This window comes from Cyclopterus lumpus, chromosome 22, assembly GCF_009769545.1.
Source record: "Cyclopterus lumpus isolate fCycLum1 chromosome 22, fCycLum1.pri, whole genome shotgun sequence".
Taxonomy (NCBI): domain Eukaryota; kingdom Metazoa; phylum Chordata; class Actinopteri; order Perciformes; family Cyclopteridae; genus Cyclopterus; species Cyclopterus lumpus.
In genome coordinates, this window is record NC_046987.1 from 7,022,856 (window position 1) to 7,045,356 (window position 22,501).

Here is a 22,501-nt window from a genome sequence, read left to right on the forward strand (position 1 = left end):
CAGAAGGAGGATGAGAGGGAGGGGCATCAGCAGGGCCACGGCAGGAGTCAGGAGTCCGGACCATTACGCAGGAAGCATCGCGAAGGAGGCGGGGCCAATGGGGCATGAGGTCAGGCCCAGGCCACAGCCAAGGGGCAGGAGGCAGAAAGCAGGGGCAAGGATACAGGGGGCAGGGCGCAGGAGCCAGACCGGCTCTAGACACAGCCACGACCAATGGACCCTGTGAGGCGAGAAGGCACAAAGACTCCGGGGAAGAAGTAGAATTAGTAATGTGCAATAAAGGGATGTGAATTCATCCCGGAGGAGAGAGGGGAGAGGAGAGAGGAGCTCAGTGTATCCTAATATGCCCCCCAGCAGTCTTCTCCACCTTGCCTCTGCCCTAGTAACCACCCTCGTATTCTGTCCCCCCGACCCTGAATAAACGTCTGCATTCAACCCACCATTCTGTCGTATTCCTTTTTGGGTCCTTCCACCACCCTGAAAAAAATGTACCAACATATCAGACTCCAGAGTGTTTCTGAACAGTGAACGCTGACTCCACCGTGTGGGGGGACGTAGTCATTGAATTCTGAGTTCATTGAGCCGAGCGCGGTCCAAAACACAGGTATATCTTCCGCTTGTGAACCCGATGTCTTATGCAACTGTCTGAGAGAGACGAAGGCAAAGACTAACAGCGGGTTGTTAAGTGCAACACTTTCCACCTGCTTCTCTGACGCAGACAGAGCAGCGAGGAGCCGTTTCCATAGTAATGACTTCCTGCGTGTAACAGAAGGAATTGACTGAGCTGCTTACGTTTATGTGCCGGTGGAAATGACACAAAACAATCCACCAGTAAAAAGGGTGCAGAGGCTGTAAATGTAATTAGAAAAAGACCACGGGAAGACTAGAATGTACCAATATTTGGGGGTAGTGTGATATTTTGTAACGCTCTCCAGACTGGCAGTGCTGAAGTACAATTCATTTACAACTTACACTCACCGGACACTTTATTAGGTACACCTGTTCAATTGCCTGTTAACACAAATAGCTAATCAGCCAATCACATGGCAGCAACTCAATGCATGTGGGCATCTAGACGTGGTGAAGACGACTTGCTGAAGTTCAAACTGGGCATCAGAATGGGAAAGAAAGGGTATTTAAGTGACTTTGAACGAGGCATGGTTGTTGGTGCCAGGGTCTGAGTATTTAAACATATGCTGATCTACTTGGATATTCACGTACAACTATCTCTAGGGCTAAATAATGTCCAGTGAGCTGGCAGTTGCGTGGACAAAAATGCCTTGATGTCAGAGGAGAAGGAGCAGAATGGTTGGAAGTGAAAGAAATGCAGCAGCAGCTCAAATAACCACTCAGAATACCATCTCTGAACGCACAACACGTGGAGCCTTGAAGCAGACGGGCTACAGCAGCAGAAGACCCCCCCCCCCCCAAAAAAAATGGACAATAGAAGATTGGAAAAACGTTGGCTGCTCTGATGTTCAGATGGTAGGGTTCAAATTTGGTGTTAACATGAAAGGATGGATCCATCCTGCCTTGTATCAACGGTTCAGGCGGCTGGTGGTGTAATGGTGTGGGGGATATTTTCTTGGCACACTTTGGACCCCTTAGTACCAATTGAGCATGGTTTAAACGGCACGGCTTACCTGAGTATTGCTGCTGACCATGTCCATCCCTTTATGATCTTCTGATGGCTACTTCCAGCAGGATAATGCATGTCACAAAGCTCAAATCATCTCAAACTCAGTTTCACTGTTCTCCAATGGCATCCACAGTCACCAGACCTCAATCCCATTGGCATAGAGCCCCTTTGGGATCATCATGATGCTATCATGTCAATATTGACCAAAATCTCTGAGGCATGTTTCCAACACCTTGTTGAATCTACGCTACAAAGAATTAAGGCAGTTCTGAAGGCAAAAGGGGGCCCGACCCGGGGCTAACAAGGTGTACCTAATAAAGTGGCCAGTTAGTGTATATCATATCAAACTAGTATCTGTTTAAAGCAAAGGAAAGAGCTTTTTGTTTGGTTTTCATGAAGTGTTCTGTATCAGACTCCAGTGTGTTTCTGAATAGTGAACACTGACTCCACCGTGTGGGGGGACGTAGTCATTGAATTCTGACAGTTTATTGAGCTAAGCGCAGTTAAAAACACATTGTCGACATGGAATAACTTAATTATGTATCACTTAAGAAATTAGTTTTTTTTCTTGAAATGTTATTGCATTTTATGACCACAACATCAGAAAAAGCACACATTTCCAACATTGCAAATACAAAATGTGCTTCTAAATTAGATAATAGTTATTTTTCTGTAATTGATCTTTCCAATCATCCATCTTTGTATCTCAACACGCACACACACACACACACACACACACACACACACACACTTAAGCCTGCAGTTTGTGTTTGAGGTGTGTTAGCTGCTCCATGTCGATGCAGCTGCCACCGCACACGATCACCAGCAGGGGGCCCAAGAGAGCCGGCAGCCGACCTGAAGAAAGAAAGTAGTACAATTAAACTTATTATCTTTTCCAGAAGTTTCCCCTCATCAAAAATTTTTTTTTTTCAAATGTATTTATTGTATTTTATTTAATTCCACTGCTATAATACACAAATGGAGAAGAAAAATAACCACGATAAAAACAAAGAACCACGATAAAAACAAAGAACCACTAAGAGCTGACCCGGGACATGTTTGCTATGGATTGTCCAACAGACTGAATAAGCAGCGAGACCTCCTGAGTGGTTACCTTCATCCTGTAATCTGCGTATGAGTCCGCTGTAGACGGCTGCCAGCGCCGCTCCGCACGCCATCTCCACCAACACACGCTCCTCATCTACAAGAGAACACCAGTTGGACATTTAAATGTAAAAGGAAAAGAAAGGATTATTTCATTTTCCCAGATGTTATTTGGGCTGTTCATTCCAGTCTTTTCTAGCCAAAAGAAAATGAAAATGCACATTCAAGCAGACACACACAAACCTAGGAATGTTTCCACAGCGCTCAGGGCCTGCTGGTCAGTCACGAGTTCAGAAATGACGGTGAGCTCTCCACATTGGCCGTATTCAAAAGCTCTCCTGCAAACCGTCTTTGCTCCGAGACATTTGGCCTCACTGCGGAGAAACAGGATGAAGTACAAAAAAAAACAAAAAAACATTTGAACCCCCCCGCCCCTCGCACCCTCTTACCTGGTGATGTCATCCAGTGTGACCAGACTCCCCGCCTTGACCGCGGCGTTAAAACTGTCGGCCCCCGCCGTCTCCATGGCGACGATGGGTACATCCGTCCAGCCGGCGTCCTTTAGGCCCTGAGCGACGCCGCAGAGGAGCCCTCCTCCGCCCACAGACACCAGCACCGCTCCGGGCTTGGCGCCGGGACCCAGGGAGGCCGCGACCTCCGCGATCATACTGGCGTGGCCCTGCCTGAGGGAGAGAGCTTGTTGCGGTCGCATTGCAGGAAACCGGAAGACATGGATCATGACTGAGAGTGTTTGTACCAGAGCAGCGGGTGATCGAATGGAGGAACGTAGGTGAGTCCTTCAGTCTCCTGCAGTCGGAGAGCCTCTGCATTGGCGTCATCCCAAACCTAAAAATGTTCTCTTCTTAACTTTGTTTATTCTGAAGACCAATATCTGTGCATCAATAACACAGCACTTGCATATATGTTTGATATTTTACTTTACCTTGCCTGCAATCTTGACAGTGGCCCCCTGATCCTGGAGTCTCTGAACGACCAGCTGAGAAGATGAGGAGGGAACTACGATGGTGGCTGGGACACCCATTTTTCTTGCTACGTAGGCTGCGGCCATACCTGCATTACCACCTACAAAAAAGCCAATATTAAGTTGAATTATAATCAACAATGTCACCTACTGATACTGTAAAGTCTCTGTGTGTGTGTGTGTGTGTCACCTGAAGAGCAGACAACTCCTTTGGATTGGCTGGTGAGCTGCAGAAGAAAGCGATGAAATGAAAAAGGGGCAAGTTAGGGTGATGGAGGTGATGGAGTTTAGTTACCTACAAGCTCTTTCAAGCCCCAGCAGAGAGGGCGGGGGGCTCCTACCTGCTGGCAGAGGAGTCCGATGCCCCGGATCTTGAAGGAGCCGGAGGGCTGTGCATTCTCCATCTTCAGGTACACGGGGGTTCCCACGCGCTTGGACATGCTGGCGCTCTCCAGCAGCGGGGTGTTCAGGTGGAAATGCTTCGCCATGGTCGCACCGGGTTTCTTTTTGCTATAATATTCGAGTAGACGGTTGAGTGTGTGTGAGATGACAACTGATGGGGAAACGCCATCCACCCACCTGACGAGGACTGTGAAGTGTGTTGGAAAGCTCCAGAAGAAGAAGAAGGAAAAAGGAAAAGGAAACTACAGAGTGGACCTTGAGTTAAGGTCAAAGTAGAAAATTAGGACTTTGATCGGTCTTTCAAGACATATTTTCGTCAAGGTGGTTTGGAGATTAGCAGGAAGGCAGCAGGTACAAATACTTTACTGCAGTTATATATTAATAGGTGGTCACACTGTTTTCTGCTCTATTGTGTGCAGGGCATGGGCCAGTCAAGTGCCCTCAAGTGCCTTCAAGTGCGGCCAGTAATAGTAGTAAAACATGTATATAAAGGTAGGTGTGTACACATGAACATGGAAAAGCAAGATACATTGTAGCTAGTTGTACACATGTTGTACACGTGTTGTACATCACCAAGCGACACTTAATGAGCACAGGCTAAAAGTTCAAGCTTGGCAATATAGCTCATTGTTGTTGTTATTGTTGTTGTTGTTCAATGGGAACATATTTTTCTGATTGGGCCGACAGAAAGTACCAACACAGAACAAACTCACGCGACATTCCTTCACACAGTAGAATAATTGTCGTCCTTAAATAAAAGTGCTAGTAAGCAGGCTGGTTGAACAAGAATAGTTATCGCAGACAGAAAGTTACAACATAAACCCCACGACGTAACGTGAACGCATCATAACTTGCGTGACCGTAACGTCGCCTGGTAACAGCGTGCTTTACGTAGCTCCGTGGTTGACTTACGTTCGGTTGAAGCGAGCCTCGGTTCAGTTGACGCAACGTGAACCACAATGCGCGCTTTGTGCGGCGTCTCGCGCGGAGTGGAGTAGTTTCTCTATATCTGAACGGACCGACGAGACACACTCCCACTTCCGGTTGGACTTCCAAAATAAACTTGGCACTTGATTCACCTTTTCAGTTATAATAACAGATATATAGAGCATCGTTGATAATATAAATAATAATGATACTATTAGAAAATAATCGTCAACACTTTCACATCATAATATTGTATCGCATGCATACAACATAGGATTGTGTAACTTGGGGTGGCTCACCTCCATTTCATGTCATGCCTAATACACAAGGCAATATATATAAATTTTGTTATCGGTATAGTACAATATTGAGAATAATAAATCAATAAATGTTTCTATTTTTTTAGAGAAAAGAAAGAAAGAAAAGAAGAGAGGACAAAATGACACCAGGGATGTGCGTTCAGCGGAGGCAGAGCCTCACCTGTTATCATGAAAAGTAAAAAACAATTTAAATTATTAATATTTCTCTACTGATCTGCTCTATAAATATAATTTCTGTATGATTCCAATAATTTCAGGCATTTTTATAATCAAAATTGCTGAATTTGTGCATTTTTGTTCAAACAAAGGAGACATAAAACCACGGTGAAAAAGCAGAGGGGAGGCAAACAGTACCTCTGCCTCAAGCAAGGGGACGCGCGAGACCCCACGAGTGTATGCTTGTTCTGACCATGCATACACTGCAGTAGGCTATACAGACTATTTGTATTTATATTGAATGAGTATTGCGATGGCACAAAAAAAAACACGCTCTTTCTCTGAGCCGCTATAACTTGGTGGAATCAAATACTACCATACCTATGTATGTGTAAATATTGCTGATATGAAATAACAAAAAACAGTACAGGCATGTCAGCATGTTTTAGGAAATTTGCTTGACAAACTCGGTCACAAACTCTAATGGTACAGTCATTGAAATATAAATAAACTTACGTGTAAAGAGAACAGCTGTCGGCGCAGAGACTTGAGTGACCTGTGAACTTTATTTCCCTTCTAAAGTCCACTTTTATTACCAAGGCTTGAATGTGTGCATGTTTTTGTTCAGTCACAGCGTTAATTCTTGGTAGGGATTATAATATCTTTATTATTCTTATTATTATAATACATTAACTGAATAGTTACAGGTTGCATATACACAAATGAAATGAATGGTTCTCCACTCCTCACACCAACGTGCCATTCACACTTCAAACACGCAGCAGGTGAAAGGAAACGAGGCTTTGTGTCAGAACCCTTTCTGTACACTGGGGGGCAGCAGTGAGTGGCGTCACCACTCTCGGCTAATTGCGCCCCATTTTAACACCGAAGCAGTTAGCCCAGGGATAATGTATACATACCATTTTCAACCTTCTAAACTCAGGTTTGTTTAAAATGTGCTGAGCGGTTTTATAATATTGTTAATGTTAGAGCCTGGTACCCGTACCACCCGGCATGAGGGCCAATATGTGCCAGGCCCTAGTCTGGACTAGGTGTATCTTGTTAATGGGTAAACAACTGGCAGAAGTTTGATTACAAATGAGGAAAATGCTGTCTCTTCAAATCCTCCTCCTCCTCCTCCTCCTCCTGCTCCTGCTCCTCCTCCTCATGTTGTAGCTGCTTTGGTTTCACGAAATCCTTTCACAAACACGCTTCTCACTTTCTTGTTTTCCCTCTTTCCTCCACATTTCCTCCTCTCGCAGCAGCAGCAACCATGTTGCCGTTGAACAGATGTTGCTGTGACGTGCATGCACCACCGCTGAGTCAACTTAAATAGACTATCATGAAGGGTTGAGAGGCATCCCTAACCATTCACAGATGCTTCTTTTATCATTTTGTGATACATCTGAATCGAAATATTCTTCTGATGTCAGTTCAAACAAAAACTTCTTCTTTACCATGCCATGATATTATGCTATTGTCAGCATCTTTTCGTGCTTGCGTGGGTTGATGTGGACCAGATCCACCATGCATCAAAAGCTGGCTGCATTTAGTTTCTTAGTCTTAGGGGGATGGACTTCCATCATTATTCCTAACCAACACTGCTAATAGCTGCTCCGCTTACAACCTGAACCCACACTTCCTTTAACACACATTCAGTGTCGCTCTATCCGGTTCTCTCCTCTCACCTTCCTCCCTACCAACTTCCCATTGAAAGTATGTGTGAGCCTGTACAGCCTGTAACTGTACTGCACTTAAAGCTTCTCACCACACAGTGTGACATTCTCCCCCCCCCCCCCCGACATGTTCATTGCCATGCGGTCGGATGGGCTTGGCTTCACGAAGATCCATCTGGGTGTTGAGAATTAACACCGTACAAAAATAAAGTGGGGTTATTGGGATGAGTGTCAGATAGAGGCCTTGTAGAATCCAAGCTCATGCTTTCATGTTCTGAACTCAAAGAGCCCAAAGCTGCTACCAAGCGATAGATATTCGTTCCTTTGTCTTCTTTTCTATTCAGCTTCTCTCATGCGGCTGAACTCGTGTGAAGTTGCCAAAACTACTGTTGCTTTAAATAAGATCCAGGCAATTTCTTTTTTTACTGCTGCAACTGAGTGAAAATATATATTTATGATTCTACCATAAAGTGGCTCTGTGGTTCCAGCATGGCATCCAAACGAACAGGGAAAACGTTGCTTCATTAGAGTCGTGCGCTCCGGCTTTGTTTTCCTCCGTCTGTCTCCCGACTACCTCCATCCTTTGTTCTTTTTTTTCCCGGCTAATGCTCACGTCCACATGCCGTTGCTCCTCTTCTGCTCCGGGTGCATGCGCCCTCCGCGAGCGTGCACGTGGCTCCCAATCTGGGCTTTACGCCAGTGAGCGTTGTCTGGGTTTGATCCTTGGATACAGCTGGAGAGGGAGAGAGAGAGGGACGGGTCATTGCATCATGTTAACATTGTTCTCAAGGTGCCTGAACATCATGAAGGCTGACCGTAACACGACTGTGAAGGGAGATAAATCCGCCAATCAAGAAGTTGTGAATCGTGGGAATTCTCTCAATGCGTTTTGGTCTTTGGTGTAAATTGAAACTTCACATGTACCTCCGACTGTAAATCCAGCATTCAGTTATTTACACTGAAAGTGACTCAGTACAGTCGGTCGCTGGTTGTATAAGGGGCACTCTGACGTACGGTTTTATTTCAAGCTATATTGTTCAGCCTAAGTGGAACAATAACTGTGATCTGACCATTAGAGTGCGTACATACTGAACTCCCCGAGGCTCAAACGGCTCAAACTATCTGGTGAACATTTCTTTTTAACCACCCACTGATGAAACCTGTTCATTCATTCAGCTCCATCAGTTCACCAAATTGAATTTAATAGAACTTCCGTTCAGAAATTAGAATTCTTTTGATATTTTTCTCACAGATTGAAGTGTATAAATTAAGATTTGTATTATTATAATTTAAAGAATATTTGTTTATATTGTATTGAGATTAAAAAATAACTCCTTGACACTGTGCACATTCCCTGTTTGTCTTTTGGCCAACTTCTGTGGCAGCCATGAGCCGAGTATGAACCATGTGAAGGTGTCTGTTGCCAGTGTTCCCTCACCCCCAGCAGGTTTCTGGGTATGTATCCCTCGTGGTCGTTAAGCCGCGCCCACCACCACTCCGTCTCCGTGTCGTCACGCCGACGCAGCACGGTGAGGGCGTCCCCCTCGCTGAAGGACAGCTCGTCAGCTTGCTGGGCCGTGTAGTCCCAGAGGGTGTAGACCAAGCCTTTGTTCATCACACCCAACTTTTCTTGAACACCTGGGAGAGAGGCAGAGAACTTCAATCCTGTTGCTTTCAGTAGTTCACATGTCTCTTGTGGAGGGGACCTGTTTCATTTAGTCGACCCATCATGTGCCTGTCTGTATCTACGTACCGTAGAGAAACTGAGAACACTGTGTGTAGCCCTCCTCCATTTCTTCACATTTGTCCGCCGCAGTTTCGACGTCGCTGATTGTTGTGGCAAAAATGGCGGCCCCCGACTCCACCAGCATCTTACAGAGGTGGACGCTGTTACATGAGGCCGCACAATGCAGAGGAGTCCTGGGAGGGCCAACAATAAAAAATTTAAATTAAATTTAAAAAATATATATACATGACTTTAAACCGATTTACTCCCAGGCTGGAAAAGGTCCATTCATGACAGTGTAAAGATGTTCAAGTGATGCACTCAAAAATCGAATTAAGTCGAACACTATTAATGTCACTGTCAATCAGGCTGACGTTGAATAGATATGAGTTAAGACGAATCCATTGGTAATTAAATAAAGTAACTTCTGAATGCGGATCAGCACTAGCTCTGCTAATCTCTTACAGCAAAGGCAGCTCGAGTCAAAAAAAAAGAAGAAATAAATAATTTAGAAATGCAATTATCTCCGCCATTGTTGCCTCTGAGCTGAGCTCCAGTCTCGCCGCCACAGAGCGTGTTCATTACCCAAACACCCTCTGGCCCCGCAGCAACCACTGTTCTATTATTAGCCCGGCCTATTGAACGCATGATTGAGCGGCTGTTTGAAAGCACTGACCATCCGTCACTGTCGGCTGCATTTACGTTGACTCCGAAGTCCAGCAGGAACTTAACAATGTGGTGATGGCCGGCGCAGACGGCATTATGAAGAGGAGTTATGCCCTCGTCGTTGGGCATACTGGGATTTTCCACCTTAAAGACAGAGGTGATGAGAAAATATACGGAGATATTAGACACAGCAACAATGAAAGACATCAACCTTGAGAAACCCTTCCCTTAAACCCACTAAAGTGTCAAGCACACGATTTTCACTGCAAAACTGCGAACAGCGCAGCACTTTTTTTGAACAGCTTGGAAGCCGTTGAGTCTTACTGCCTCGGGGCTTGATGACGTCAAACTGAGCTTGAAGCATCTGCATGTTTCCTTGAGAGTATCAACTCGAGTTTGCAGTCTCTGTGAGTCCGTAAGCACTTTTGCCCGCTCTCCAACTGAGAGGGCTGCCTTTAAAGATGTCAGACGTTGTTCTTTGTTCTCAGGAGCCCCGTGCTGCTGTGATACAGAGTGTAAGTGTGTCCTCGCCGACCGGCCCATGTTATGTCAATAGGAAATTAGGAATACAACGTAAATAAGTGTACATCGTGCACGGAATACAGCGGCATTGCTTTTATTTTGATTTACAATGTCCGTACGTTAGTACGTTGGTGAATGGAGCGCCAATGTGCTGAGCTTTCAGGGAGATGTGAGTTAGCCGGCAGCACTCAGAAATGAATCAAAAGATTGATACAGAGTGAAGAATGTAATTACTGAAGTCGGAGGTAAAGCCGTGTCTGTGGGGAACAGATCGCAGTGTTTAAGGATTACAATTTGAATCGCCATTACGAGACGAAACTCGCGCAGCAACACAAAAATAATAATTTTTGGTTGAGAAGATGTTGTTTCTCTTTGGATCTACTTCCATATGTGAACGTACATTCTCCGTGATGACGTTGAACAAATCCAGACGATCACTGACGATCACCTGTCCGCTGTCCTTTGCATATCCACCTCAGACATTGTACAGAAGTTGACATCAAGATATTGTGCAGCCCTATTTTGAATTGCCTGTCCGTACAGTCGGTGTCTCCATAGGATTTCTAGGGGGTGCTTTTTATCTGTTTTCTTGTAAAGCACTTGATGGCTTTGGAACCACCACTAATGGACGCTTGTAAAGCCCTTCGACTCGCTCTGATATTGAGCTGAGCAAATAATCGTGGCCTGGATTTGATTTCCAGCTCTGCACCCAGGAAACACGCATTCCAAATAAAAAAAAAAGAGGGAAGGTATTATAATACAAATACCGTGACAACAACGTAATCTTGTGTTACCTCATATATAATCCTCTGCACCAGATCAAACTCTCCCTCCAACGACGCGTCCAGCAGCAGAGCCAGAGGGTTAAATTTCACTCTCAGACCGTGGCCTGTTCGCTCTGACGACGGCTTCTTCAGGTTGGTTCGCTTCGCCTGCGGCACAGAGGGAGGGGAAACTGAAACGTGTTCACGCGCCGCACAGGAACGGCCAAGTGTGTACTTACTGGGCTTTAATCTGCCACTAGAGCGTTCACAGGGAAGGAGCATTTTGCTCAGGTTGGGTCAGTAACGTATTACAAAGTACAATAAAACAGAGTTTTTTTTAATATGTGTACCCCATCCCAGATACACTGCATGCCTACCTTAGGCAGTGAAGGGGGTGTGGGTGGTGACGGAGAAGGGGAGGCGTGGCCGACAGAGTTCTGTGCAGGACTAGATCCTCTCTTGTTGTTATTGTTCTGGTCCTCTGGCCTCTCGGGTGCCGAGGCCGACCTGGTTTGGGCCGGCGGAGAAACAGTAACGGTGGTATCTGCTTTTGCCGTCGTCTCTTTGGGGGTTTCTATGGCGACAGAAGGAGGGGACAAGCGGCGGGAGTTCGCGTTCAGGTTTTGCACCTCGCCCACCACGTTTCCCACGCTGGCGTGCTTTTCACCAGGTTCTACGTTTCCATTTGCCGAATGGATGTTGTCCATTTCCCCCAAAAGGCAGTCCGGCTGGTAGAAAGTATTGCCTGGGAATTAAGAGGGAAACAGCTGATTTAAGCATCACCAAGCCCTTCGGATCAAAGGGAAATGCTATCCAGAACAACTGATGTCACATCAGTGTCTCACCTGAGCCTCCTTCCATGCCTCCTGCCAATGTGTTGAACCTGCACACCACAACAGAAACCAGCTTTAACCAAGCAGCAGAAACCTTCATGCATTGAATGTATTTGCATTTATGGTACAGTACGCCGCAGGGGCTTCTAAATCCAAACAGACCTCTGGTACAGCAGTTTCTGGATGTTTGGCCCCTGTGGGCCTTCAGGCTCGGTGATTGAGCTCCGCTTCTTCAAGGGTCGTGGAGCGTTGCTGAGGCGACGGCGAAGAACCTCCAGGTCAGCGTCACTCTGGTAACGCAGCTGGGAGTGGGCTGTAGAACACAGAGGTGGGATTCTGTACTGTGTAAAAACTGCACGTCTTCTTCTGTTATTCGTTTAATGAAATGCTGTTATTAATTGGTCAGATTTTGGCACAGATGAGTTTTTTCTCCAGTGAAGGACACAAAAGTGTCTAAGGAAATTATCACAAGGGCGAGGAGCCCTTTAACTGAAAATAATGTTGTGACACCAAGCGTATCAAATTATTATTAGACGTATGTCACAAATCTATACTTAAGTTAAACTACAAAATCTAAGAAATCAGACGGAAACAAGATTATGGCAGCAACAGAGTTTGATTTATTTTCTGGTACCTACCAACTGGGGTGAGCTTAGTGGGACTGAGGGGACGAGGGATGTTGTCCACAGTGGGTGGTGGGAGGATTTGCCCATCGCTGCTCTCGCCTCCTCCTTTCCTTCCTTCTTTATCCGTGACATCCTCTCCTCCTGCTCGCCCTCCTCCTCCCCCCTGGAGAAAAGGGACAGGGGACGGAGAAGTGGAGGAGGTTGGGAGGATGGGTTTACCGTAGACTATGGAGGGAAAGAAAATGGGACAGAGCTTGGATGAATTAGTCATTCCTTCACCATAAAAACCTTTATATGTGGCACAATCTGTAAAAACACATATTAATCTAAATCTGCTGTTAAATTACCGGCTTTGACAGTAGTCCTGTTGCTGAGAGAGCCATAGTTTTTGGTCTGAGGCTGCTGGAGGTACATGCTGTAGATGGAGCTGCTGTTCATAGTGGCGGGGCCCTTCCTGGGGGACTGGGGTCTGGAGGGGTGGTCCGGGACGTAGGGACGTACAGCCACTGCTGGAGGGGGATCTGTTCGCTCTGTTTGCGGGGACAAGGGAGCTGGCTGGGAGGTGGAGCCTAAAGAGAGAGAAATATACAATACATTCCCAGATGCAACACCGACATCTCCATAACAACAAAAGGTATCTGTTGGAGCTATTTAATTGATATTAGTATTTAGTTGTTTTATTGACAAGTAGTATTGTTTAATCATTCAGGTTGTTTGCTTATTTAGGTTAGATGTTTTGATATATTAGAATAGCTTTTTTGTTGTGATAGTTTTTAGTTTAGTTTAATTCTTTATTGTTGTTGTCTAGATATATTTAGTCTTTTGGTTGTTCATTGGTTCGTTAATTGGGTAACACTGTGGGCACCTGTGGTTATATGTAGGAGTAGGCAGGTACAGGACCAGCATGCACCTGGGTAGGCCTATGGTTTTTTACCAGTGCAGGAGAGGCAGCGTTAGGAGTTCCTTTGTTCTTTTGTTTGTTTGCTTGTTTTGTTTAGTTAAATAAATTATCAGAAAACCGGAATCCTGAATGGACAATGCATTCTTTTGGCTGCGTAAACCACCAAATGGCCACTACAGTATCCTTTTCAGAGTTCATCATTCAGTTTCCCTTGAAGGCTTGAAATATTATTCTAGAAATGACTGCTTGAATAAAACCAAATCCAATGAACCCTTTGTGCATAACTAGGGCCATTTTGTGGCTTTTTCACTTTTAATTTTATGATTTGATTATTAATTTTTTCTGGGGTTTTTTTTCAGTAAAAAGTTGAAAATAGTAATTTAAAGGGTTAACACTGAAAATGACAATGCATCAAAAATCAAGGTTATTGCTAATCGTTGACATATTCTAGACTGATTCCAGACAAATTTTCTTTAATCAGTCCAATATTGAGTACTTCTCCTTGGACGAGACTTGGTTGAACACAATATCAAACAGTGCAGCTCAATGCTGGACCAGTTTGAATTTAATTAATTTGAACGGTTTTCCACACTTAGACAAGAAGAAACATGGAAAAATAGGTTCAGGTTGAAAATGTTTCCCTTTAAGAAACTCTTTAAATTACCTTGAGATGAACTTGGAGAGACGGAGATCCGCTGCTGTATTTGCTGCAAAGCCGAAGACGATGAGGATGAGGAGGCATTTGCAGCATTGGATCGGGGCCAGCCCAGTGTACCAGGGGCAGAACGGGGCAGGGAGCTGGTGGTACAGTGATGCCCTGCCACCTGGTGGGTGGCACTGGGGTACGTACCATAACCAGAGGGAAGCTGGTGAGAGGGAGGGACAGGAAACAGATTAAAAGCCTTCTGTGAAAACCCGCATCGCCGTTTTGGTAAGAGACATTTCTTGAATTGAAAAGATCACGGTCGTTTACTGCACAGGTCATCAAAGTGGGAGGAGTCTACGAGCAAATTCACAACAATCAGAATGACTATTTCCATGATAACTTCCACCACTATCTCCCCATGTCTTGTGTAGAAACAGCACAGTACCTGTTCTGGACGGTTGGTGCTCCAATCCGACGCATTCTTACTGATGCTAGGCCACGACGCTTCATTAGCTGAACAGACAGAGACAGCGTGTTGAGAACGGTTCAAACGAGAGAGGCAATTTAGGAGAGGAAGAGGCAAAGACAGACACATACTGAAGGGAAAACAAAGTACCAGCTATGTTATTGAAGTAGGCAAGACGTAAGATAGAGATAGAGAGTAGGCGGCCCCTTGGTATGAAGGTAAGTTCATATATGTTACGCTCTGAAGAAGTTGGAAGATGTGCAGATACTAATTAGTGGCCTAAATATTTTAACACTGGCTACCAATTATTTTGACGGTGCCCATTCTACTGTACTAACCCACCTGCTTCTTTGACATGTTATCCGGGCCAAACTAGTCCGCATAATCAACACCACCACCAGGACATCTGATCTCCCCAATACCCCAACCTCCCACAGCTAAATAATAAGGCCAATGCACACACCATAACCTCAATAGAGCAGGACATCACACACCCACTCAATCCCCACCTCACCCTACTGCCCTCTGGGGAGCAGAGGAGTCCGCTGCACCCATATGGCTGCTAACACGCTGAGCTCTTAGAAAAAGAAGCTTGTTAGCAATGGAAGATAGAGGTTTAACCGGCTCCTTCTCCACAGACGAGGTGTTGCATAACCAAGTGGCACCGTGCAATGCAGCACTAAGGTCACAGTACAGGTCGATCACTAAATCTTGATCCACTGTTTCTTTTTAACTCAGGGGTCGAGATTAATGCTTTACAGTTTCACGACAGTTTAACCTCACCGTACCTCCATATAAACTGAAGACTATAGCTGAGAGAAAATGGCCTCGCGAATCTAATCACAAAGCTTTTTAGCTCTGATGAAGAAGAAAAAAACTCTATTGACGTTCCATGTTAGCGTGCTCGCGGGATTTTTGAGACTGAGCCTGATACCAATATTGTCCTGAAGCCTTTGGCTGCCTACATGTCTACATTAATAACTACAAAGCCTTTGTGTGAGCATGCTGAGAAAAAAAACCATTTAACACAAGTCTACACCCATGCTGTACTTTGGCCCGGCGCCACTTTGAGCTCAAAGGTAACTCCAGCATGCTAACATGCTCCACTGAATGTATCCATGTACCCAGATGTATCCAAAGTGTGTGTGTGTGTGTGTGTGTGTGTGTGTGTGTGTGTGTGTGTGTCTGTGTGTGTCAGAGCCACGTTGCAAGACTGGCTAAAAAATAACTGGAAAAAAGTCCATTGAGGGAAATGTTGGACACAATATTGTAAAAGTATCATTTTAATCTGTTACCTGACCGTTTGGTTGAGCTGTCGGTGGTCCAGCCGCGTCACACTTTTGGCACATGTCAGACTAACACTGATTAACCAGAGAACCTGGGAGTCCTGCTTGCCTGTGCAAAGCGTTCCCGGTAAACTGTTGACATCAGGATGAGCAACGGTCACGACAGGAAACAAACAGCTCTGTGCGAGGTGGAAACTTGGCCGTCTGCCCGATTGCCGGATTATAAGCAGTCATGCAGGGTTTTAGAGGAAAGAATGCAGTTTACAGCGCTGGCACCACCACAATGCGTCCTGAGGCCACAGACAAAGGACTAAGGTCATGGTTCAGGGTTTTTAGATCATTGCTCTCTTTAGGGGACATATCATGGGAGTTTTTGAAGACCAATCTCTGTATTCTTGAACTGAGGTAGGATGAATGGTGATAATTATAGGCAATATGAAATATAATGTAGTCAAAAGAACGCACACTCAATAGTGGGACTCTCAATAGTAATGAGAAAGCACAATGATACATATTTATGTTCTGCTGATCTCATCAATGTCTCACAGTTCAACATCTTGGGAAGAGAAGATTGATACCACTCTTGTATCTGAACTGTAAATATAAAGCTACTGACAGCAGCTGATTAGCTTAGCTTAGCAAAGTTTAGCACGAGGACTGGTAGGAGGGGCAAAGAACTAGCCTGGCTCTAGGTGGTGTTGATATGTAGCAAAATGCTCCTTTCAGCTTACGTATCAACAAGATAAGACTACAGGAAGTCACTGAAACTGGACACAAAATAATCCACCGTAAAATGACGTATTATTGCGGTTAAACTTTCTATGATCCCCATGTCTATTATGCATTATGAACATTTTCATGAACATTTTCATAATGCATCATAGAGCTCGTCGGCTGCTGGCTATATAGCTCAATATTTAGCATACAAACATGCGTATCTTATCGATCTTTCAGCAAGAAGGCGAATAAGTATATTTCCCAAAGTGTCGAACAGTTCCTATAAATCAACATATATTTGAAGATGAATCAATACTACATTAAATGATGCGTAGTGTGTACTGTAATCAATCAAGCTGCACCTACCTATCGTATCACAGGTAGCACTGACTGGACCAGATCAGATTTAACATTTTGAAAGTTCATTTCTAAAGCTTTCCTTTTGATCATTAACCATGACTCCCAATAGGACATTAAAAAAGTTTGTTTCTGAAACGCAGCCCCTGGGAACTGTGACAACCTTCCAGCAAATATTAGTTCAGGTCATTGGATCCTGGACATAGGAATATGAAACTATTTCTCTCAATCATGCAGATTTTCAATGAATTAATAATATGATTCACTTCTAATGCTCATGGGAATCCATGGAATTGGCATTCGACTGTAGACTGCTATGCTTACACTAAAATAGCATTCAAACTATTATAGGTATTCAGCGCCAACCTTAATCGATCTGATGACAGCTACAACAGCTAATTTGACCCCCCCTCCTTATCTGACAAACACACACACACACACATGCACACACACACACACACCTCAGCCTTTTTTTAAAGCTACAAGCGTACCTCAGACTTCCTTTCATTTATTATTTGTTGCGTCATTTGTTTGACTGTTGACATGATTTACAACTGTGTGTTTTCCACATTACACAAAAGAATGTAGCTCTGGCATTCAATAGCACAATGGGATTTGTATGAGTGCTGGTTCAAGACACTTATGGACCCGGTAGTTAATCTGAGTGAGTAGAAATACGTTGCTGCTTCCAGCCTGGGTGTACTGATGTATTACGAGAAGCGGGAGTGTCAGACGGGCATACTGCAGGGTACAACATGGGCAGTGGTTAATGAGGCAAGGCAATGTTATGTTGACGAAGGGGATTCTAGCTATTGGGAATAGATGTTGACATTGATAAGTTAAGATAGCGTGATTATTAACCAGACTCAATAATGTGCTGTGTCAGAGGAATGGTTCCACATTTTGGGTAATACACGTATTCGCTCGCAGAGCGTAAGAGGGAGAGAAGATTGACACCATCTCATATGATACGGAGCTTCAGCCACCTGATGTTAGCTTAGCGTGAACCCGCTACAATTCACCGGCAGGAGGACGAGAAGAAACAATTCAAGGCGTCTCAGTCCAGACTGCGGTTTGCCCTGGGTTTATTTTCTTATGCTGGGCGTCCTAACCCTGAGCAGCTGCTGGCTATCAGATGTCATGTGACTCATGTACGTGTCCTTATACACATGACCCTTACATTCAGAGGTTGTTTTTCTGTGGCTCATTCAATTATGTTCTCCGAACCATGTGTTCTGGTTAGTTAGACAAAAACACTGATTTCCTGGGCTGAATGCACCCTTCGATTTTTAAGCCCAAACGAAGAACATCTCTGCTTTGGGATTCAGGCTCAATAAAGCAAATTTAGGACAAATTGTCAACAGACCCACTACACCTTAAAGTGCAGATGAAGGGGTGAGGAAGCAGGTGCTGCTAATCTAACACGATGGAGCTAGTGGGTGGGGGGGGGGGGTGTACGTTTCTCTAGCGCCTACTAGGGACTCACTGTTGTTACCGTCGCCCCCCTGAGGGGACCGAGGTCCCTCCCACGTCTCAGTGGGCTCTGACAGGACGATGTCTAAATCTGACTCTTTCCATTGGCTGGGAGGCTTCCTGCTGCCACTTCTGTCCTCTTCTGCACGGCCACGCCCGACCACCACAGACAGTAACAAGACCAAACCACGACAGTGACAGCCACCAACACGAACACCATCGAGATGATGTCACAAAACAGCAACAGCAGAGCACCCCCACCACATCGACACGTGACAAACACAATGACCACGACATCCAACACCAACATGAAGACATCACATTTAAGATAACGACGACAACAACAACAGACAAGGGAGGAGAAGAAAAAGGAGGCAACACACGGAACAAGGAAACAGACAGAAAATTAGAGCCCAGACAGAGATGCAAGATAAGAGATTGATGAAACTTTGAAATAAAAGGCGGAAAACAAATGATACAAGTCAAGTGCAGCGTTGTGACACCCTCAAACAAAAGGAAACGTAAATATCTACCAACCTGAGAGGGAGCGGATGTGGCTGAGCGGCGTGGGTTTGGGCGGTGGGTCAGCTGGCAGGGTGTAACCCGCCTCCTGTCTCCCCTCCGCTGGAACCTGGATATAAGGGCAGACGGCCGCCACTCGCCCCGAAACTCCAGCACCTGGGTGGGCAGAGGTCTGCGGCGAGGACGGGCCCCCTCCGTTCATGCGGCTCAACTGAACGCGTGCGAAGACAGACAGACAGAATGTTGATCTACGGGAACTGTCAAGCTCACAAAAACACAAGCGAGAAAGACTTATTAGGCGAGTTGTGTACTTCTGCTCTCTTCTTATGCAGTCGCTCCCTCAGGTCTCCGATGCGTTGGTCCATCACCGTCACCTGGGCGTTCCTCTTGTTCAGCAGCTCCTTGTTCTGGGCCAGCTTGCCGCTCTGCTCCAGGTTGTGGCGGTTGCGAGCCTAAAAACGCACAGCAGTGGGAAGTCTCAGACACGCTCTTCTCTTCTTCCCCATGCTGGAAGAAGGATATTACGAATCGGATCATTTACCTGCAGCTCCTGGTAGAGTTTCCTCAGCTCCAGGGCCGCGGGACCGGACAGGGGTGATCCTTTCCCCTGGGACCCGGTGTGTGACCCCTGAGCCGGTGCGACCGAGTGCAGCTGAAGGCGACCCCTCCTCAGATCCTCCAGCTGCTGGGTCAACTGGTGAGACCATTTAAAGAGAGCTCAACAACTCGGCCGACCTAAACTCTGTTTTGCTTGATTTTGACATCCTGAGAACTCACTCCACCTCAGTGACAAACGGGCACCCGCATTACCTGGTCGACTCGGACCACAGCGGACTGCAGTTCCGCCTGCTTCTCCTGAAACAGGCTGCTGACATGGTTGATCTCTGCAGCTGCACACATACACCAGGGCAGGAGAAATAAGACAAGTGAGATCACTACTATTCTCTTTGACGACTAATAAAGACTATTTAAGTTTGCCTCGATGTTTGCATGCCTGCACGCATCTCCAGCAATGTGCACGGGGGTTCCCTCACACTATTCAATATGATAATATTAATATGTAAACATAAAGTGCATTCTACTGTAATCTCTCACAGAGATTCCCGTTGATCAGTTTGCTGTAGTCGACTTGTCCCCTCATGGCTCGGATCTTCTTCAGCTTGGCCTCCTGAGTCTCCACTCGCTCCTTCAGCCGCTGCAGCTTCTCAGCTTCAGACTGAACAAGAAGGAAAAGACACAAGATGATGCTAATCGGCATCTAATGTGGCAAAAACAAAAAAGTGTCTTGACCGACCACCCACAGTATGAATGCAAGATAAAGGGTTTCGACCTGAATAGGTTTGAGTGCCTTATATTTGTTTTAAAGACCGATAAAAGACAGACAGCGCACCTGCGTCTGCCCCTGATTAGATCTGCCTCCCTGGTGAAGGTACCTCAGTCTCTGCTCCTGGAGGAAGAAAAATAAAGGTGAGCACTTATACAATGTTAAGATGTTTATTTCCAGACACATTTTCAGTTGTTGTGGTAGCAACATTTCTTCCAATGGGAGAGGACACATTCCTCCTTCTGCTCTCACCCACAAAGCTAAAATGTGCATTTCCTCAATGGGCTCATTACGACAGCGAGAAGGACATGAACGCAGATGTTTTCTATTTAGGTTTGAACCGCTTTGTTTATTTCACACAAGAAGTATCACGATTGTGCTCACTTTTCTCACTTTTGGACTGTCGGTTTGCTGTCTCACTCCCACTTAAAGCTATTGCAACTTATTGCCACACTTCAAAACCAATTTGTTTCACTGGTTCGTTGTGTTGCAATCGAGGGATTCAATGATGGCAGAGTAGCTTAAAGGTGACGCATGCAATGTTGTTGCATGCGAAAATGTATCGTCTTAGTGAGGCCGTTATCGGCGCCTGGACGTACTGAAAGATGCCTCATGACTTTGTACCAGCAGCATGGCGCATCACCCACCCTTTTCACCGTGTCATGTAAACACGTTAAAAATTATTTATTTAGCGAATTTACACACATCGTAAAGCAGAGGAGGAACAGAGAGAAAGAGAGAGAGCGAGAGAAAGTGAGAGAGAGAGGGAGAGAGAAAGAGAGAGAGGCCTGTCAAGTGTGATGCTGACTAAGGCAGTGTGCACCTCTCTCTGTATCGTGCTGGCACAAAGTACAGCTGACCTGAGTGTCTCTCTCAACACACACACACACACACACACACACACACACACACACACACACACACACAACGCGCAGAGAAAGAGAAAGAGGGGAAACAGGATGTTGGCAAGAAGCCTCCCATCATTCGCTGGCAACACACACGTCCACACACACACACACACGCTCTGATAACCCATTACAACAGTAGCTTGTTTCACAACATAGACAGTGCGGGAGTTTAAGTGCATGCTGTGGGTGCCGGTAGAGTAGCTGTGTTTTGGACTCTTTCTTCCTGGAAGTAGTCAATAAATGATTTTAATGTTACGAGGCCAGATCTGGCAGCTGGGAGCCCTTTCCATTCAGTAGGACAAGGGAATACTAGAACACTTTAGGACACACTTAATAGCTGTCATTTAGTAGCCTACGGTTGCCAAATAATAATAATAAAATGTCAGTACCATTGTTGGCCTTGAAATACCCAACATTGGGTAAGTATTCATTGTTGAAAAAAATCCCAGTTCACCTTCGACTAATGAACTGAGAGACTTTTAATAATTTAAAAGAATCCGATTGCTTTGTTGGCTTCCCCTTTTGTCTCTGGAGTAGAACTCTGCTTCAACTTCCCAGCAGCTTCCCCGATGGCCTCATTTCCTGTCAACTCAAAGGTCACTTCCTAGTGTGGGAATGGCCATGATTGGTGTCTCACACACACACACACACACACACACACACACACACACACACACACACACACACACACACACACACACACACACACACACAACCTGAAGCTGAATGGTTTTCTATTTGCTCAAATGGAGCTGTTCTTTCCTGCCAGTCCTTAAACCCTGACCTGATCACATGTCCTGTTTCCAAGGAAGATGTATGACCTGAGATCCTCACACTCACATGCACGCATGCATGCATGCATGCATGCACACACACACTTGCACACACGGATTCCTACAAGGCCGAATGGTGCCTCAAAGCTGACCTTTTCAGACAAACTCTCAAGTAGATAACCTTACACTCAGTGACAGGCAATCCATCTAACAGCTCTGTCTCTGTGTTTTTTGTGTGTGTGTGTGTGTGTGTGTGTGCGTGTGTGTGTGTGTGTGTGTGCGCGCACAAGTTACCTTGGCGACCAACATCTGTTGCTGAGCCTCTATTTGTTGCTGTTGTCTTGTGGCCATTTCCTGGAGCTCGGAGAGGGTCAGCTCCACACGGGGAACCTACACCACACACACACACACACACACAAACAACACAAACACAAGCATATATTAATGCAGTGTACCACACAGAAAAAGCTGTGTCCCCCCCCCCCCCCTGTGTATCTCTAATTCCTGTTTGCATAGATCACATATAACTGAGTTGAAGACTGTTACTGGCGAGATGAAAACTCCAAACAGCGGCAGGAGATAAATGCTAGACCACAGCTGCACATAGATCACCTCGCATTTCAGGTCACAGAGCGCCTCCAGTGTGCTACAGAAATGTCATTAGGCCCGCAGCTGGTGGCCTTGGCAGAGTGACAGAATTACAGTTTTGGTTTGGGTGGGAAATCCTATCCACTCTGGTCATTTCAGGGGCGTGACACAGAAAAAAATACAAATAAATCTAATCT

General features: G+C 45.5%; 2 protein-coding genes across 4 annotated transcripts in view; both read right to left on the reverse strand.

The window, feature by feature from the left end:
• Positions 1-2,106: 2,106 nt before the first annotated feature.
• On the reverse strand, positions 2,107-5,139 carry sdsl (serine dehydratase-like). Its single transcript, XM_034563706.1, has 9 exons — positions 5,040-5,139; positions 4,067-4,235; positions 3,916-3,952; positions 3,687-3,826; positions 3,501-3,589; positions 3,193-3,426; positions 2,987-3,117; positions 2,754-2,840; positions 2,107-2,494 (listed from the first exon to the last, which is right to left on the reverse strand). The coding sequence occupies exons 2-9, from the start codon at positions 4,211-4,213 to the stop codon at positions 2,391-2,393; spliced, it is 969 nt and encodes a 322-aa protein (XP_034419597.1). The 5' UTR covers positions 4,214-4,235; positions 5,040-5,139; the 3' UTR covers positions 2,107-2,390.
• Positions 5,140-6,177: 1,038 nt separating this feature from the next.
• Positions 6,178-22,501, reverse strand: part of LOC117751468 (apoptosis-stimulating of p53 protein 1-like) — a 40,520-nt gene continuing 24,196 nt past the window's right edge. For all 3 annotated transcript variants that reach the window (XM_034563352.1, XM_034563351.1, XM_034563353.1), the window contains 19 exons: positions 22,011-22,106; positions 20,102-20,158; positions 19,807-19,927; positions 19,522-19,601; positions 19,253-19,405; positions 19,023-19,163; positions 18,727-18,922; positions 14,336-14,403; positions 13,909-14,110; positions 12,691-12,912; positions 12,356-12,568; positions 11,880-12,030; positions 11,730-11,767; positions 11,262-11,629; positions 10,915-11,052; positions 9,609-9,742; positions 8,960-9,126; positions 8,645-8,844; positions 6,178-7,939 (listed from right to left, as the gene is read on the reverse strand). In XM_034563352.1, coding sequence (XP_034419243.1) covers positions 7,898-7,939; positions 8,645-8,844; positions 8,960-9,126; positions 9,609-9,742; positions 10,915-11,052; positions 11,262-11,629; positions 11,730-11,767; positions 11,880-12,030; positions 12,356-12,568; positions 12,691-12,912; positions 13,909-14,110; positions 14,336-14,403; positions 18,727-18,922; positions 19,023-19,163; positions 19,253-19,405; positions 19,522-19,601; positions 19,807-19,927; positions 20,102-20,158; positions 22,011-22,106 — 2,787 coding nt within the window. In that variant the 3' untranslated portion in view covers positions 6,178-7,897. The remainder of the gene's footprint in view (positions 7,940-8,644; positions 8,845-8,959; positions 9,127-9,608; positions 9,743-10,914; positions 11,053-11,261; positions 11,630-11,729; positions 11,768-11,879; positions 12,031-12,355; positions 12,569-12,690; positions 12,913-13,908; positions 14,111-14,335; positions 14,404-18,726; positions 18,923-19,022; positions 19,164-19,252; positions 19,406-19,521; positions 19,602-19,806; positions 19,928-20,101; positions 20,159-22,010; positions 22,107-22,501) is intronic.